At 42.6% G+C, this 19,330-nt stretch overlaps 2 protein-coding genes across 7 annotated transcripts in view; both read left to right on the top strand.

Annotated features, from left to right (window-relative positions):
* The first annotated feature begins 405 nt into the window (after nucleotides 1–405).
* LOC146766640 (uncharacterized) lies at nucleotides 406–6,198 on the top strand. The gene is made up of 6 exons (XM_085587477.1): nucleotides 406–467; nucleotides 2,450–2,594; nucleotides 3,271–3,883; nucleotides 4,241–4,609; nucleotides 5,583–5,707; nucleotides 6,005–6,198. Exons 1-6 carry the CDS (start codon nucleotides 406–408, stop codon nucleotides 6,143–6,145), a joined length of 1,455 nt encoding a protein of 484 aa, XP_085443603.1. The 3' UTR covers nucleotides 6,146–6,198.
* Nucleotides 6,199–6,239: 41 nt separating this feature from the next.
* LOC110473888 (phospholipid scramblase family member 5) overlaps nucleotides 6,240–19,330 on the top strand; it is a 32,335-nt gene continuing 19,244 nt past the window's right edge. For 2 of the 6 annotated variants that reach the window (XR_014957208.1, XM_085587170.1), the window contains exons 1-4: nucleotides 6,240–11,313; nucleotides 14,178–14,435; nucleotides 15,152–15,354; nucleotides 17,893–18,044. Coding sequence is in view for 5 of the 6 variants with exons in the window: in XM_085587170.1 (XP_085443296.1) it covers nucleotides 15,342–15,354; nucleotides 17,893–18,044 (165 nt within the window). In the remaining variant the exon portion in view is untranslated. Of the gene's footprint in view, nucleotides 11,314–14,177; nucleotides 15,355–17,892; nucleotides 18,045–19,330 lie in introns of all 6 variants that reach the window. The other 4 variants (XM_085587172.1, XM_085587174.1, XM_021536814.4 and 1 more) reach the window with 4 other exon arrangements.

Below are 19,330 nucleotides of genomic sequence, written 5' to 3'. Positions count from 1 at the left end.
AGTAAAATAACCCAGGAACCCATGTAAATGAGGCATAAGGTTGGTAATGAATTGGGCTGATGGCAACGTTGTGTTCAAGTGTGTCGCCCAGAGTTCATTAACTTAATGTAATACACACAGTGGCAAGAATGATACCTATGATCATTCCAATTAAAATTAAAGTTTTGTGCTTTTCTGTGATCCAAGTTAGCACTGTGAAAACATGAAACACACCTCATAAAATGCCACCCAGCTGCAAAAGTGACAGTCTGCCAGCTTTTCCTAGTGGCAGCCAGAATAATAGCAATGGCTTCAACTGGCTTTTGTTATTGCTAGAAGCTCTGGCAGCTCACCAAGCATGGGAAGACCAAGGCAGTCAGACTGTGATAGCATTGCTCAACAAGTGATTAAAATACACTAGGGAAAATGTGGCAAAATCTACTCTTAAATGGAAATGAAAAGAAAGTAAATATCACTGTAAGTATATGGTATGTGGATACCAATAAGAGAAGGCTGTAACAAGTGAGAGGATAGCACACCATCCTGCTCAGAAGAAGTATAGGATTAAAGCTTTGTTCTGTTTGAGCTCACTGCTTATTAATAAAGAGTGGATGGTAACTGAGGAGATGAAGAGACTGTATTGTGAGATACCACAGAGCACGGCATGTGTGATGTTCCTTCTGAAGCCATAATAACCATTTGATTTCTGACCCTGAGGTGAATTTTGTGTACTCATATGCATGAAGGAGGTGAAAGGATATGCACTGAGTTGTGCCCTTCTTTCCAAACTGTGTTTTTAGAAGTGTTATAATTGAGGCATAAATAAAACAACAAAGAAGGCTTTTGTAGACATGTATTATTATTTCAAACTACCAACAGTTGTCTTTGCACTTGCTGGTATTTTAGAGTCCTGAATTTTAAATGGCACAGCTCTCTTTTACCATCTCATGCAAAAAACACTCAATAGGGAATACATCATAAGGGAAAATTCCAGAAACCAGGTCTGTATAGCCACAGTCCTAGGAACTTTGAGTTCCTTGCTCATCTCCTCTTTCTCCCATGACCTCTCTGAAAATAAAGAATACAGCTCTAAAACTGGCACTAGGTGAGTCCATATCCTTTCCCCAAAATTGAAACTGGGGCCTAAGGCATGGTACTTGCTTGAAGTGTGTGCCATTGCATGGGATGCAAAGAAACCCTGCTGCCCCTGCTACTTTCCATTCAGAGGAATGGGAAACCTAAGGATAAATCTCCTCCTGCAGCTGCCACAGGCTCTCTGTAATTAGGCAAGTATTCTACTAATATTGTAAAAAACAGATGGCCCCATCTCCCTTTCTCTCTCTGGGCAGTGTTTCTGTAGGTGTCAGGAGCACTGAACTCTCCCCTTGTTCAACCACTGTGTGCAGCACAAGCAGCATTTTCCCAGTGCTCCTGGAGCTGCACCCTTCCTGCACTAAAGGTTGTCTTCTGCTGCCTGCTCAGTCCTGCATCATTGTTCTGTGTTGTGAGCTATCCAAACCCATGGTGACTGCTGTCAGCACGCACCCACACCTTCCTTCTATTAGAGATTTCAGGCACTGTTTGCTGTTAGACAGGTGCAGCTGGCTTTGTTCTCTTCAGCAGAAGTTTTTTGGTAGCATTTAGTGGCTGAGATGTGATGTGAGACCAAGAAGTATCAGTGCATTCTTTCTGCATCTGAGGGATCTCTGCTGAAAGATGTGAGAGAAACTGGATGGCATGATGGAATGCCAACTCTTTCAAAATTAATCACACAGTTGAGTTATGGAGAACTACCTTAGAATCAAATTGTTAGTTTGTTCCTAGAAGTGGTTCAGAAAATTAAATTTCACCACAAAATGTTCCTGTCTTTCTCATTATATTATCCTTCTTCTCTGGATCACAATCTACAATAAGCAGTGAATTTATGAATACTAAAAACTTGAAATTTTCTGAAGATTCTTAATGATAGTGGCTGATATTTCATTTTTTCCTTGCAAAACCCACCCAAGCTTCAGTGCCATTTTACAATCTAATACTTTAGGTTTTGTCCATTGCTCCTGATTTTTGTTTTGGCAAGTCTTTCTTTGAACAAGGAACTGGTCAGATCTCTTGATACAAGAGGGTATCAAATCTCACCCTGAGAGGCTGGTATTTATTCTGAAGTGGTCTAAATATTGTTTGTTAAAACAACCTACAAAATTTGCCTCTTTTTTTCTATATTTCTTTATAAAGGGAACAAGAAGAGAATCTGTTCTTCAATTAACTTTTTCCTGTCAGACTAAAGTTTAAAATAAATTTAGATTCAACGCAAAATCTGCTAATGAATACCTGCCTTTTTAACCTAAATTTGGGCTAAATCACAGTGATTTCTATGCTTTAAAGGCTTCCTTCTTGCTTCCTGAAAGATAATTCCTGTAAGCAAAAATTATGAGCCAGTTTTGAATTTACCTTTCTTTTCTGCTGTTTACAGGATCCTCAAACCTTCCTACTGCAGCAAGCATGCAAAGGTTATAAATCGTGCTTTGGGAGCAACTGTAGCCATGAGAACTTTACCCTTCCTCTGTGGACACCTGGCACTGGCTGTGGGAGCTGAACTGGGGCACAGACTGGGAAAGGTTTGTGGAAGGCACTGTTTAGAGACCTGGTAATTTGTGCAACCTGTAGTTGCATTTCTTTTCAAGTAAACAGTGAGGGAATATTTTCATGCTGTGCAGAGCCCAGGAGAGTTAAATGACCTTTTTCATCTCTTTCTGGAGGTTAGTCCCTTACTTTATACATTCACTCAGTAACAGAGTTATGACACTTTACACATTAACTTGCACATTTCAGAGCATGTGAATGGATCTAAATGAAGTTACAGATAAAAACATGTGTATCTCATGCTTTGAATGTCCTGAAAAGGACTTTTGAAACAGCAGACTACGTAGAACATATTTTTCTGCAGTTATTTCTTACATTGGTGTAAAGACAGGGATTTTGAGAGCGGGATGAATACCACAATAGCAGAACATAATTTTAAATTGATAAATGAGAAGAACAAACCATGGTAACATAATGCCCCCTATGGTTTGTAAGGCAGTATGTACAACAGATTTGAGGGCAACACTTTCCTACATACCTTCTCTTTGTAGAATCAGAATTATATGTTATGCTCCTGAGCTAGAGAGGAAAAAATGCCTGGTTGGATTTTATTAATAAATAGGTCAGATACCTTTAATTTAGATGCTTTAAATCTCCTCCTTTCTGGAGATTGAAAGCACTTGGGATCAGGAGTGTTTCTGAGCGGTGCAGAAGCAGCTGAGCTGCTGCCCCGGCTCAGCAGCCGGCTCCGGCTGGGGAATGGCCCCGGGAGAGGCGGCCCGGAGGGGAGCGCTCTGTAATGGAGGGAGCGGCCGCTGGATGGCAACATCCTCCCGCGCACGGCCCGGGACGGGGCCGGGGACCGGGACAGGGAACCGGGACGGGGCCGGGGACCGGGACAGGGAGCCGGGACGGGGCCGGGAACCGGGGCCAGGGCCGGGCACGGGGGACACGCACATCTCGGGCACGGCTCCGGGACTTGTGCACTTCAGGCTCTCCCCGGCCGTGTGGGGGGATGCGGCCGAATGCCCGCTGGGGAATTCCCTCGCTGCAGAGCAGTTCCCTCGCTGCAGGACAATTCCCTGGCTGCAGGGCAGTTCCCTCGCTGCAGGACAGTTCCCTCGCTGCAGGGCAGTTCCCTCGCTGCAGGGCAGTTCCCTCGCTGCAGGACAATTCCCTCGCTGCAGGACAGTTCCCTGGCTGCAGGGCAGTTCCCTCGCTGCAGGGCAGTTCCCTCGCTGCAGGACAGTTCCCTCGCTGCAGGACAGTTCCCTCGCTGCAGGACAATTCCCTCGCTGCAGGACAGTTCCCTCGCTGCAGGGCAGTTCCCTCGCTGCAGGGCAGTTCCCTCGCTGCAGGGCAGTTCCCTCGCTGCAGGACAATTCCCTGGCTGCAGGGCAGTTCCCTGGCTGCAGGACAATTCCCTGGCTGCAGGGCAGTTCCCTCGCTGCAGGGCAGTTCCCTCGCTGCAGGGCAGTTCCCTCGCTGCAGGGCAGTTCCCTCGCTGCAGGACAATTCCCTCGCTGCAGGACAATTCCCTGGCTGCAGGACAATTCCCTGGCTGCAGGGCAATTCCCTGGCTGCAGGGCAATTCCCTGGCTGCAGGGCAGTTCCCTGGCTGCAGGGCAGTTCCCTGGCTGCAGGGCAGTTCCCTGGCTGCAGGGCAATTCCCTGGCTGCAGGGCAGTTCCCTCGCTGCAGGACAATTCCCTCGCTGCAGGACAATTCCCTCGCTGCGGGACAGTTCCCTCGCTGCAGGGCAGTTCCCTGGCTGCAGGACAATTCCCTCGCTGCGGGACAGTTCCCTCGCTGCAGGACAGTTCCCTCGCTGCAGGACAATTCCCTCGCTGCAGGACAGTTCCCTCGCTGCAGGGCAGTTCCCTCGCTGCAGGGCAGTTCCCTGGCTGCAGGACAATTCCCTCGCTGCAGGACAATTCCCTCGCTGCGGGACAGTTCCCTCGCTGCAGGACAGTTCCCTCGCTGCAGTACAGTTCCCTCACTGCAGGGTCTCCTTTGGCCTCCTGGGGCTCCTTCAGGAGCCCTTTCCGCCGGCGCTGGGCACAACAGGTTTTCAGAGTGGGGATCACCCCAGCAGGCAATTATGCAGGAGATCATGTGTAAATAATGACAGGACACTTTGCTGATAAATGAGGGCTCGTTTTTTACCCTGCTAGCCTAGGTCCCATTAAAGGCCCTGGGTGCCTTGATGGTCTCACGGTGCCGGTGAGGGCAGGAGCAGCGCCCCAGAGCCGGAGAGAGCAAACGTGCCCGTCTGAGCCCCGTCCTGGAGAGTGGTGAAGCGATCCAAGACCAAAACCGGATTAAATGAATTATGCCCACCTTTGAACTGTGGATTGGGAAAAGCCCCAAGGCTGGTTCTCTTTCAGTTCCCACAGAGCTCATAAATTCACTTTTAAGCCTCCCCAGTGAAAAAAAACCAACTGATCCTTGTATGGTGGAGAACTCGGGGGAGACCCACAGGTGCCTATCAGTGCACACAAAGTGAGAAAAAAATCCCTGAGGGTTGTTGCAGGTTTCCAAGGAGTCCTGGAGCAAATGTGCTCTAGTGAAACATCAAGCAAGTTGGCTTTGTGTCATGTGATGGAGGAGATTCCTCCCATGCCCAGTGTTTGAAAATTGTGTCTTGGATCGTTTTGTGTTTTAAGACTTAATAACCTTGATTACACATTTCTATTTCAGTAGTTACTGAAAAAGTCGTGGTTATCATATATTTATGTCTTTGCAACCTGGAGGCTGGGAGGGACAAAGAGGGAGTCACTCGCTGGCAATAACTTGCACATTTTCAGAACATAATGAAAATTACTTTGGTCTTGTGCTTTTAAGATGGACACCTGCTAGTAAACTGTAGGCAGACTGATTAAACAGTAAGTACAATTAGAACTCTGAAAAACCCCAGACATTTTGTTTTGCTGTCAGCTTATGATAATATGATGATGATAATAATAATATATAATTATATAATACAGTGATTATTATGATAACAATCCTCTTGCTACCTTCCAGGTGCCGCCAAGTCCATACCTGGATCAGGGAATGCCTCTTCCTCCCTCCTTCTGAATTTATGTGTTGGACTGGGACTGAAAATACATTTCACAGCTAAAATTGGGATAGCTAAGGTTGTACAAATGGTTATTTCTTATTTCAGCTACTGGGTCCATGGACATATACAGTTAAAGTTCAAAATCCATGAAAAGACATATTCACAGGGTTTGTGAAAAATGAGACAGTTTTCCTTCCCTTAATAACAGGGATCTCAAATGAGTTGTGTTGTCAATGGGAGAGCAAGAGGTTATATAGTTTTCCATAATCTATAAAGCTTCTTCAGAATCATGTCATTAGCTTTCCTGTGGTAGAGCGCAGCAGAGCTAATAATGCAATTATGGTTCATGTAGTTAAACTATGCTACTGATATTTTTTTTTCCCAGGAGGCCTTCATTTCTGGCAATTCTAATCATCTTCATTGTACAGCTGTATGGATTCCATGTTTCACTCTGAGGGAAATAAAATTGCAAATAAATACCATCCTTCCTAATGTCTCTGTAAATGCCAGATTTAGTAACCATTAACCAAATGTTGGCGTTCATAAAATGAAATCTATAGTTCTGTATATACATATATATATATATATATATATATATATGCCACACTCATACACTAGTCACCAGAACAAACTATTGTGCTGGAATAAACAAGAGTAGAATGTCTCCCAGTATTTCATTATTCTCATTTCTTGGTGCTATAATTAATACATTTTCTGTTTTTGACATGCTAAGTCTCTCCCTGGCTTTCTCCCTGCCTGTATTCAAATAGTATAATTGCTACATAAAAATGGTGTGTGTGTGTTTAGCAGGAAGGGGATTCTTTTTGTAACTTCCCATTCTTTTGAACAAATTTGAAACTTGGAGTTCTGTATTTGGTTACCTGATACTCAAGAAATAGGAGAGCTGGTGAATCTATTATTAAGCATTAATTTAGTACTCCTATTAATGAAAAATTACTTAAAAAAAATCTATCTGTACCAGTCCCCACTAGAGCAAAAATATCAATCCTGAGATATTGAAACCCTAATTAAAAAACATAAAATATTAAATAAGGATATTCCCTGCTTCTGTGGTCTCTGAAAGCACTGCCCTGTTTTCTTCTGTAGAGGGGAAAGTTTCTCTAAACTTCTATATTTTTCTGAGTAAACTAACAAACACATTACAAAGCCTTTCAAAAGGATGCATAATAAAGTGATGATAAGGCATGTTAATAATTCTGCTGACAATCATCCTTCATGCCTGGGACATAAACAGTAGGAAATAAACACAGTCAATAATTGCTATTAGGTACCTGAAGAAAAAACAAAGATATGAGAGGGACATGCTAATTAGGCTTCCTCGATGGACCACATGGAGATGAAAAGGAGATGAAAATCAAAATAAAGCAAGCAAAGCTGAAGTATTTAGACAGCCTTGCAAGAAGTTGTTGTCTATGACAATGAACTGTCCATGGTTGCAAAGTCCTTAGAGACAACATCTGAGACAGTAGCTGTCATTTTCCTGCATACATCAGAGGCAGGGTAGCACCAGAGTGTCACTTTGGGATCTCATGGGATATACGACAGCACTGATCAATCCTAAGGGAGCTGAGATGGGGAGACAGCAGGACCAAATCTCTACCAGAGCATCTTGTTATGGGAAGAGAGCAGCTCCTGCCATTCCCATCTCTGTGAGTGCTGAGGAGAGCCATGGCAGATGGGTTAGAGAAGTTCACATGGTTTTTCCATTACAGCACATACTTTTAAGTTGTTCACCTATTTCTACAGATCTTATTCTTGATAATTGTCTTTCTGTTACACAGTAACTGTCTTGGCTTCTGTACATCTGTAAAACATTGAAAATGTTCAGCCTGGGAGTTTGAAAGCAAAATGCTGTCAAGACATACTAATTAGAAAAATTGTGCACATACAACCTCCTAGTGTTCACTTTTGCTCTCATTTGTTTTACAGATGGTGCTAGGTCAAAGAAGCAGCCTGTCTTTGCAGGACAAGCAATTCTGAAGTTGAGTATCTCTACATTTTCATGTATGCACAAGTTTTCTCCTTAGCTTTTTTTGCTTACCTAATCACATTGGTGATTTGCTAGTATTTCCCTTGTCTCTCTTAATTCATATAACAGGCAATCTGCAAAGTGATTTGCAGGAATCAAAAGTACAAATTTGTTGCTTTCAGGATCAAGAACAAATGGAAAAACTTGTGATTTTGGTTGGTTTTTTACTTTTTAAAATTTTGCCAATAATTGACCTGTGATACAGGAAGAGAGGAATATAAAACAAACCAGGGAAAAAAGAATCAGGTTTCCAGGTCTGCTTTAAGCAGACTAATGCATGAACATGTCTATAAAAATGAGTGATTGGACCAGTAGTAAAGAGGCTGCTCAGTGCCCACTGATTGGTCCAGGCAAACTGAGGCACAAAACACTTGCTGTGTAGCTTGGTGTCCCAGATAAGTCCCTAGAATTCTATTTGACCCAGTTGGGATGTTAATGGATAACTCTTACTGTATGATTTTTCTGGAAAATGCACAGTAGATAAGGATTGTACTAAATTCCATGTTTCCCGTATTAGTTATCAATAGGAAGTAATATGAAAAATAAAATTACCTGGAATCCTGCAAGGATTACTTAGTGGGTCACTACCACCCCTTCAGTAGGTAGAGTGTCTTAAATGCAGTAAATGCATTTTCAAAATTAAAATAAATCACTAATAGTTGTGCTGTATTATTGGGTAGAATTTCAAGACATTGATACTAAATGTAGAAGACAAATTGGATTGAGATTCTTAATTCCTTTTGTTATTTTTTAGGGGATGAAAAGCTTTATCAGAACTAAGCTCATCTAAAACTTATTATTCTTTGAGTATGCTAATTAATAGAGCAGGATTGTGGATTTGTTAATTAAAATAAGATACCTCAGGGAAACTGAAATTAATTTTGCTGTCCTAATAGAATTACCATTATGCCATTAAACCTCATGGATGTCTTATCTACTTCTCTTTTTTTCCTTCCCTCAAAAAGTAAAAAAAAATTGTTTTATTTAATTTGAATTTAGAATCAGAATATTCAATGATGGTTTTCTGAAAATATGGAGATCAATGAATAAACTTGGATTTCTAAAAATCTTAGAATGTGGCCTGCATGTGAGTGTCAGGAATGATCCCCTTGTGCTCTAAATGAGCACAGAACTGTTCACGAGGTCTGAGCTGCTCTGTGTAAGCTGTGGAGAGTCATTCCAGCAGCTTGCTAGGGTCGTGTTGGCTTATATTTTCCAGAGATGGTACTAGTAAAACTGAACCATTGGGCAGGCATTGTAATGACTGCTAAAAATCTAAATTGAATGTCTTTGATGGAGGGAAGGTGGGATCTGACAGCAGATCCTGTGGTGGGCAGGGTGTGTCCATGCTGGTGATTTAGTTCACAGAGAGTGATTTAGGGGAGTCCCCTGGTCATCCTCACTTGCTGTGCTTGAGAGTAGTTTTGGCTCAGTCCTGGGGTGTGCAGACTGATTCCTGCTGCTGGGACCAAGCTGTGCTCCAGGAGCACACCAAAAGCTGCCAGGGGAGTTTGGCTGCAGAGCCACCCAAGAGCCAAAGCCCAGAACTCCTGAGCCCGGGGAGCCCTGGGTGTCTCCTCTTTGTGCAGGTTTGCAGCTGCTGTGCTGTGCTCTTGGGTGGAGCTTGGGCTGGCCAGACCTCACCTGGACCTGCCTTGGCAGGAGCTCACACTGCTGACCTGCCAGTGGGTGCCAACCTCAATTTCAAAGTTTTTTACTTTTTTACAGAAGGAAAAGCACCTGACATATCCTCGTGTTTTCTGATACTGTGGCTTTTCAGTACTCTTGCTTCCAATTTAGACATTTCAAAGAGAAAGGGAAAAGGAGAGGGGGAAGTGTGAGAGAAGCATTTTTCTTCTACAGCAAAGCACAATTCTTCTAATTTTGCTTGATGAATTTTCAAAGCCAGCAAAAAAGTTCTCCATCATCACCAAGAGTGTTAATTGCAATTTGTATACAAGACTTCTGTCATTCAACGTACTAGAAGACAGAAATAATCTTACTAATATACCAGTGTATACTGATCACTTTATCCCATTTTATCATAGGCTTAAATGTGTAAAATTTAATTAGAGACAGGCACTACATCTAATTGTTAGGGACTGCTGAGCTGTTGCAGTTTGGTGAGTCCTGTGAAAGCTTCTGACTCCCCAGGAAGAATGTCTGCTGTTTGCTTTCAGCCTGTGAAGTGTTCAGAGGCATTGGCTGCATGTAAGGACAGGCAAGATGCAGTTCTGTTACTATTCAGTTTGTTTTTAATCAGCAGACAGAATCTGAGATATTTTGCAAATTTCAGTTGAACGTGGCAGCTGGTTTCAGGCAAAAGTAAAAATAATAACAGATGAAATTAATTTCAGCTTCTCAAAATAGATTAATGGGAGTTTACTAAAGTAAGCAGAAAAGTATCCTAAAATATCTTTGTTTCCAATGTACAGTCAAATCAAGTAAACTGTGGACCTCCGGTGTGCCCTTGCCACAGAGAATGTTATTCTTTCTCACACTCAAACCCAATTAATATTAAAGGATATTTATCTGGAGCAGAATAGATCTTCAGGATAGAGTCACCTTCAGGATAGATATAACAGATTCCCTCGAAGTGTCCATTGTTTAGAACAAAATCACTCAGAAGTGAGAGACCGATTTGGAAATTTCTTCATGACCAGTGGAGAGTTTTGGTACAGGTTTTGTTGCAAGACATATTCAGGTCTTTTATGCTGCTCCTTCCTGGCCTTATTTTTTGCTTAAATCACATTCTGCTTACATAAATCTTAATGGCCACACTTCCTCTGCTTTTTATTCTAAAACCTGCTTAATGTGATTAAAATTGAAACACTTGGGTCTGGGGATGAGTTCAGTTTTTTGTACTAATTGCTTTGTGCAGCTGTTTCAGAACTGGTAGGAAACCAGGACATGCATGAGCTTAGTGACAGTGCCCAGAGTGACTTGAAGGCTCTATTTTCATAATAGGATTTTAGATATTATTAATAAAAACTTTAAAACTCAGTGCAACAGAAATGTCGTTCCAAAAAAAAAAAAAAAAACAAAACAAAACAAAAAAAAAAAACCAAAACAAACAAACAAAAAAAAACATCCAACCTTGACAAAACCAAAAAGCAAACACACCTGTTCCCCTAAAACACCTCAAAGGGACAAATCCCATGCCAAAGCCTTCTCTTTCTCCTGTGTGAAGATTTGGTACGGAAACTGCTTTATGAATTTCCGGCGGATTGTTGTATTTTGCTGACATCTATATTTAGTTTCTGATCCACATCAATACTTGCTGGGCTAGCATTAAAACCCCTGATATGTATTCAGTACCATGTGCCATCTCTAACCACACAAGCTCGAAAGGTTTCTCCCCTTACACAACCACTTTGAGATTGCTATTTTGATCCCATTTCTCGCAGCGGAGTTGAATGAGAAATAAAGATCAGGGTGCTGGAGAGCTGCTTTGTGGAAGATTGCGTTTTGCTGCTAATTGGTGCGCGACAGGCACCTCGTGTGGCAGCTGGCTGGCAGCGCTGCCTCGGGAGGCGGCTCCGCAGCGGCAGCGGGACCTGCCTGCGGAATTCCAGCGGCACTGCAGGGGAGGAGCTCCTGGAGGCACCCGCTGGAGCAAGACGCCTCACAAACAAAAGTTCAAGGTGAGAACCCTACTAGGTGCTGGCTGATTTAAGAAATTGTTTGGCTTTTATTTTTTCCTCTCCAGTGCAGGAAGCAATACTGGGTGAAATAATGTAACCTGGGGCTTGTAATTGCACGGGGTCACAGTCTGATAGTTACGACCACTCTCAACGTTTCTCCCTGGGCTAAAGGGAAGACAAGGAAAAGGAAGAAAGAAGGCTATAATATTTCCTATTTTAAAAAATGGCAATAACAATGAATTTTAATGCTGGTCACAATTGATATTTCGAGGAAAGGAAATCTAGGATGCAAACAGTGATTGGTGATGACCCCTCTCAGCAGCAGGGAAGCTCAGCTCTGCCTGTGATGCTCAGGTGCGTTTCCTGATGGCTGTGTGCTGCTCTTAGCCTGCTGCTGCATGGCACAGGGCGTCCCTGGATGCATGGGGCTCAGGAAGGGCAGCTGTGGAGGGGCTGAGCTGGCTTTCCTGAACTTATGGAGATCGTGGGGACAAGGGGAGATGCAGTTTCTGGAGGAGTCCGTAGTGGTACAGTGGGGAAAGGGGAGTGCCATCTTCTCCTGCTGAGTACAGGGACAAATACTTCACAACAGGTTCACAGAGCAGTTTTCTGAACAGCAGGGAGCAGGATGAGAAATCAAACAGCTTTTCCTAATTCTTTGAAATTTGTTACTGTCTTCTGTTTTTCTCTTGTGAAGGTGTTTTTTTGTGAAACCATTGCCATACTCCTCCTGTGGTGCCTGTAGAAAATGGAAGAATGATTAGGCCCCAGAGAAATGGCACCTATGCTGAGCCATATGACATTTTTGCTCTCTTGATCCACCTGGTTGACTATTGCTACAAGCTTTCTGGAGGAAAATCCGTGTTCTGTTTTCGTGCTGAGGACAAGGATGCCTTAGTCCATGGATACATTTCCTGCAGTAATTTATGTAATAACCATTAACTGCAGTGATGCTTGTACCTCAGCTCAGCAGGGATGGATCTCTGGGCCTTTGTGGACATGGTAGTTATAGAAAAGATGCAATTTTTCTTTAAGGAAAAAAGGAAGGTCTTAGATGTATAAACTCCTTCAGCCAAGAACTGCTTGCCCTGATCTGGATAGGCTCATTGATTTTGATGGATCCATGCTAACTTGTGCCTTCTAAGGGTTTGCCCATCAATTTTGATCAGCTTTACAGCTTGGGATGGAGTAAGAATATTTTAGAGGTAGCAGGAATATATGTATATAGACTCAATTTCTTCTTTTTTTCCTCTTTTTCTTTTATTTTTTTTTTTTTTTAATAGCTGTGACTGTGTTTCAGATGCCCAGCATATTCATGCAGAGGAAGGCAGTGTACTCTGTTTTAGTGCTGACACTCTGACTGTAGATCAGTGTAGTGATACCACTTTCCTGGGCCTTCTTCAAGGCCAATTCAGTGCCTTGGTGAAATTCTCTTTTGAGTGCTGCTGCTCTGTTTCCTGAAGGCCTTAAAATATGGTTAGAAGTACAGTACACAATTCTTTACATGTTTGTCCTCATTTCTTGAGTGTTCCTTCTGTGCATACCTAAAGGACACCAAAGAATGGCTGTCTTTGTGCCTGAATAAATATGATTAAGTCTTATGTGCCTGATGACTTAGTGAGAATGCTTTTAATCATGGCAGTGGCCTATTTGGACCAATATATGAGTATTTATTTAAAAAAATTAGCACACCAGAAATTCAGATTAAAGAAATTATTAAATATGTGGTATTACTTGTAAGGACTTATGGCAATGCAAGACTATTTGCAAATCTTTCTGAAATCTACTGATATAATCTACTAAAACTATTGCTTTGGAATAAAACAATAGGAATGGGGTAAAAGGGGGCATTGTAAAAGATGTGAAAATTTGTGAAAGAAACCAAAACCACAAAATGTACTTAAAGCCAAGTTGTATATCTTTCTGTTACCTATTTATTGCAATTTTGCAAATAATGTCAGAAAAATTAATTCTTTGAGGCAGAACTATTTCAAGGAATTGTTTATTTCATGAGTGGTAGGAAAATGAAACCTGGCTCCTGCAGGGAGGGGAGCCTGCCTGTGCTGCCAGGGCAGCTCTTGGGCAGAGCCTGTGCAGGGCAGCAGCAGCAGCAGCTCCAAGAGCAGCACAGGCTCTGCCCGAGTCCTCCTCTGGGTCAGCAAATGAATCACTTGGACTTCTCAAAAAACCTTTTAAAATGTTTGAAATGTCTTCTTTCAGTATATTTTTTTAGTGTGTTCTGTCTGTTTGAGGCACTTTTCTTAATGTATTATGATTGTTTTATGCATTGACAGAATTACTGGGACTTTTTTTGCCCTGTAATTCTCTGGGAGGTAAATTAAATCTTTATTAATTTTTATAGATACATGAGTGCCATCTCATTTGAATTCTCATCTATAATTTTAAAATATAGGTTCACTATATTTATCCAGAGAGTTCCCTGTACTTTTTCTTTTTTTAGGCTTTGTGTCTGCTCTCTTGATTAGAGCCTCTGCTCCAAAGAAGCCCATCCTTGACAGGGAGAAACGAAGAAAAACTTTTGGTCATTCTTAATTTTTATTTCCAGTTATGTCAAACTTCCTCCTAATCCAGAAGGACTTGTTCAGTACCCATTTTTCAGTCATCAAAATCTTTGTCTCTGTCACTTCTCTGGTTGTTCCCAGGTTGAGCACAGCAGGGTCTGGCTCCTGGGCTGGCCTGTGCTTGCCACTGCACCCAGGGAGTTCTCAAGCAGGTAGTGATAAACTCCTGGGTAATTTCATGTAGCCAAATCCACAAGTAGATCTGAGACTCTTGCATTTGCTACTATAGTCTATAAAAATCAGCTTCTTTATAATTTGGGGTTTTCTGTATTCTTCCTTCAGAGAATCCTCATCTGCATCTTCCTGTGCTGTAAACTCTGGAATTTAATCTGCTCAACCATACTTAAAGACAGATTCAAACCAGTGCAACTTGCAGTAGCAAAGAGGACAGAAAATGATCCCCAGCACCTCCCTCTGCTCTGCTGGACTCTGTGCATAGGCTCTGCCATTCTTGCAGCCATGCATCACAGCTGCCTGCAGATCACATCTGCCTGATGATTCCCACAGCAACTTGGGCACTCAAGACAGGAATATGAGCTGGTAAGTGAAGGTTACTCTCCTTTCTTCTCATCTTTTCATCCCAGTGTAGTGGGGGTGATTATATATGTCACAGTTTTGGACAGTGCTTGTCTGGGGCAAAGCACTGCCAGACTGTTTTAGTTCTCCAAACCCAGTTCAAACACCTCACTGGGATCAGCAGAACCCTGCGTGGTGTGAGTGGTAGGGGGCATGGTGGTGTGGGAATGAATGTACAGGATGATTTTATGGGACTGGGTGTAGGCATGACATCCCTTGGAGGACATCATCTGGCTAATGTTACAGGGATGGAATACAGTGAGAAACCCAAGACAGCTTTTTCTGCTTTGTGTGTGGAAAATGTTGACTGGGGTCAGCTGTAGGGAAAGCATAGAACGGGTTGGAAGGGACCTTTAAATCTAGTTCCAAACCCCCTGATGTAGACAGGCACAACTTTCCCTAGATCCTAAAACCAGGCTCAGAGCTCCATCCAGCCGGGTTTTAAACACTTTTAGGGATGAGCTGTCCACAACTTCATTAGCTCCTCTGGATAGCCTGAAGAAGTGGAAACACAAAACCAAATCCAGAATCTTTGTATTCTCCGAATAAACACAGACGCAATAAAGCAGGGTTTGAGGTCCAACATGTTCGTTTAGGCGGTGGGTTCGCTGCCGCTTTGTCTCTGCGCTGGCTGAACTCTTTTCCCTCTTTCCCCCGGCGGATCGGCGCCGGGTCCGCAGCGCTCCGCGGGCGGCGCAGCGCTCCCGCGGGGCGGACAGCGCCGCTCCTCCGCGCTCTGCCGGCCGACAGCGAGGACACAGACACCTTCTGAAGTTTGGTGCATGCTGTGCGCCTTTTTTTATTTGCTGCAACAAGAAAAGCCTTTTCTTTTAACCCGGCTTCCTTTGAAGAAGTAACTCAGGAAGCTTCATGGCTTCTCAAGGTAAGTGCATCTGTAGACGGTATTTTTAGATCGTGTTTAGAGAAAACTACAGTCTTATGTGTTTCCAGCAATCAGCAGCCTGATGAAATGAGTGTTTCAGGATAAAACCACATCAGTCAAAGCACAGTTGTTTTGTCTACCTTTAATTTTTCAGCATCCAGCATCCAAGAGTCTCCTAAGGAGACTAAAATCTATAGTAGGATGTTATTTGAATAAAATACATTATAAAATGTTTGCCTCTGCATTCAGTCAGAAAATTTAATGTTGGTATCTTGGTGTTTAAACCTGTCGGTACAGAATGCCTGGCAAGGGTGTGTACTGAGCCAAAGGTGCCACTATTTTTGCACAGTTCTTCCCTATTTCACTTTGAAAATACTACATCAGCAAATGCTTTTCACATTCAAAAATGACCAGAGATCTGATAACTCCATATGAAGAATAATAATAACTGAATTTAATCAGATTACTCCTCTCGGGGTGTGTCTGTCATGCACTGACTACAGCAGTAGCCATTGAGTACACAGGGCAGAGGGCAAACATCCAGCATTTGATCTAAGCAGCCTTTGCCATTCATTTTCTCCAGGTTTTCAAATGTTTAAGCAGAAGGATACAAATCTCTTTTTCTCCTGAGTGCAACTCCATGGAGGTCACTCTGTTGGCATGTGCAGAGGCATGTGTTGGCCCAGGGAGTTTTAGCAATGTCTGTCTAGGTTTGCCAAAGTTTTTATCCCTCTTTCTTGCCCTCAAAACACTCAAGACATTCTGCATTAGAGCACAGGAGCAAGCAGGTTTTACAGCATTATTGTACTCTTGCAATATAGGAGTTTTTGTTTCAAATTTTGTTTAGCTTTAGCCATATAAGAGAAATGTAGTTTTGCATACTTTTTATGTTTATCAGTTAGTACAAATGGTTGAATAGTAATGGTGTGGAATATAGTTTTAGTATGAAGAAACTTGACAATTCACCTCTTTCAGGAACATGCAACTCTACAAATTATGTTTGTACAGAATACTGACTGTATCATATGGTAACTTTTAAGGTTCTCCATGCTAGTAATGAAATGGGAATCTTACACAAAAATAGACAGTGTCAGACTAGCTGAAATTGTCATTAATATTTAATGTATTTACTGTTTGTTTTTTGTATAGCTTAAAATTTGACAGGCAGAACTGCAATTTGTTGTCTTTTTTTCCTCTTTATTATTCAAGAATAACACTAACACTGGGCTACTTCATGGCATTTCATGTAACAACAAGAGTTACGGCAGTAACAGAACCCTGTGAGGTAAAATGATGCAGACGAGCACATAAAATATTTATTACCTAGTTATACATTTTTAAAAGCCAGCAACAAATTCAAAGGGGTTACTTCTTCCTGTGGTCTCAGACTTTGAAAGAAAGCAGTGGCTGCAAAGACAAATTAAGATCAAAATATGATTGAATGATGAATCTTTCACAGTGAGTTCAAATAATATGAAAGAATCTCATTTAAACCCACAACAGCAAAAAAGAGACTCAGAGCCAAAATTCCTTCTGGACCTCAAACCCCATTGTGTCTAAGTATATGGTCACACATGAGATAAAAATGATCAGTTTGGGGACTGCTTTCCTGCCAAATCACAGGGGCTCAGCTCAATACAAGGATTTGCCATTTAGATGAGGAGAGCTTCAGTTTGCTCTTCCTGGTTCCTGCAGAACCAGTATTGCTGAAGGCTGAGGAACAATGTACCTGGAAAAACTAGCAGGAATTTTTTGGCAGCCCAGTGATTAAGGTGGTCACTGTGCTGTGGGAGATGGTGCCTGTGCCTGTGGAGCAGTGTGGGTTTACAGGTAAATGCTCTCATTACCTTCACAGCACTGGCCAAAGTCACCATCACTGTGCCCTGAAGGACTTGTGGTAGCAAACCAGAAAACACAGTATAATGATATCTGATCCAGTCATTAAGATAATAATAAATAATACACTATAAGAGACTGTGTAGACTTTGATATCAGGGTTGTAATATCCAGCTTGGGGAATCTGAGATCCCTGGAAAGGTTATCCCTAATTAAGAGAAATTATGGGTGCCCTCAGGATGCTGGAAATCATCTTGCTGGGAGCCAGCCCTCAGCAGCTCAGGGCACACTGGCACACAGGGCAGCTCACAGGGAGCAGAGCTGGGCAACCTGTGCTGAGGGGCTTCTGGCCACCCTGTGTGTGAGTCCAGGCCAGCTCCAGCCTTGCCACACAGGCTCTGTGCTCACCAGCTGTCAGAGCAGATCAGTTGCCCTCCAAGACACATCTCCTGATTTAACTTCAGCTGCAGTGATTCCTCTTTGCAGTGATTCCCTTTTGCAAATCCTAAGGCAGCTTTACAATCAGTGCTCGATGTGTGGGACACCAGGAGGTTCCTTTTGGGTCCCCACTCCTGCCCTGAAGTACTGATACAGTCACATGCAGAATGATGTTATTGTGCCAGCTTTGATTCAAGAAGCTAGCAGCTCCTTGGTCCTGATGTTTCTGGGTTTTTTGTCTTTTTTTTTTTTTCTTTTCTGCAGAATCTCAGGGACAAACCAAACTAATCTTTAAGGATTACCTCCCTGGCTCTTCTGACATTCCTCAACAGAATACTCCTGTTGAACCAACAAGTCTCTGGAAGCAAACATCATGCACTCATAATTTGCCACCTGGTCTGGAGTACCTGAACCAGGTCCTGAATCTTTTTGAATGTTAGAATTGTTATGTTTTCCTTTTATGTTGCTTTGATACCTTGGAGGATGAGGTTGTTTGGGTTTTTCCTCTTGGGGGAGGGGTTGGTTGAGATGGAGAGGCTTTTTTGTTGTTTGACACTACTATGAGATAAGGAACATAGGATAAAGAAGCTTTTTGTTCACTGCTGCCATTCATTTTATAGAAATTAGATGAGCATAAGTCTGAGTGGCTACAAACTTGCATTAACTCTGTGTGAGGAAGAAAGTGCTAATGCCTGAGAGAAGAAAATGCTTGAAAATGGAGGCAGAGAAATAGGTCATACATGGGGAAGAAAAATTAATGCTTAAGTCTTCTCCATCCTACTGCTAAACATGTGGCTGTGCCTTTTTCTCTGTGAAACTCTCAGCACCTGGAGCTCAGAGCACTGATGGTCTGCAGCTCTGCTCCAGAAGTTTCATCTTCTCCTGAATATTTTTACCAGGAGGGTCACGCCCTGCTGCTGCTTTGACACTGACTGAGGTTTGCATTTTACATGTGGCTGGATTTTGACACTCTTACATGCTGAGTAAGGTGTCACATGCCCTGCCTGGTGTGGGCAGGGACAGAATCGGGCCCTCAGCATAGTCAGATCATGATTCTGATACATCTCTGCTGTATTTGCATTTTGGTGATGCTGGGAAGTATTTACTGCACTCAGGATGTGTATTTAGGCACACATTTCTGCTAGTTTTGTATAGGAGCAGAAATTTAATGTATTTTATACTTTGAACTGAGTTACCTAGATAGCTGATGAAATTGGGAGACTCTTCAGAAGCAAGTCTTTCATTTTAAGATGCCTGAGCACAAGATGATATGTGTTGTCAATTACACAAGCATTTGCTTACAGACCGTGGAAGCTACATTTTTTAATCTAAAAGTGATTGTGATAGTCAGTACTTGGCAGGTTACATATTCAGGCTCCTGTACGAACACAAATTGCACCTCAGATTTACCCAGACAATGTAAGCAAGCAAATACTATCACTCCATTTTATAGAAGCTTTGCATCTGACGTTAAGACAAAAGAGCAGGTCACTCTCAGAGCTACAACTGGAACTGAAGAGCTCATTCCTGTTTATTCTTGGCCTGTTCTGCAGCCTTTGCTAACAATTCTCAGTTTTCTCTGCAGTCTGAAAAGTGGGAAGCAGGTGTGCAAGTGCTGATGGTTGGCACGTTCCCACAGCTCCAGTTTCTGTGTGGTGCAGAACGTTCTGGTGTGTGGTGCTGAAGCCATAGTGGCTGTGTG

This window comes from Lonchura striata, chromosome 9 (assembly GCF_050655825.1).
Source record: "Lonchura striata isolate lonStrDom1 chromosome 9, ASM5065582v1, whole genome shotgun sequence".
Lineage (NCBI taxonomy): Eukaryota > Metazoa > Chordata > Aves > Passeriformes > Estrildidae > Lonchura > Lonchura striata.
Note: the sequence above shows the minus strand (reverse complement) of the source record. Positions and strands in the feature narration are given on the sequence as shown.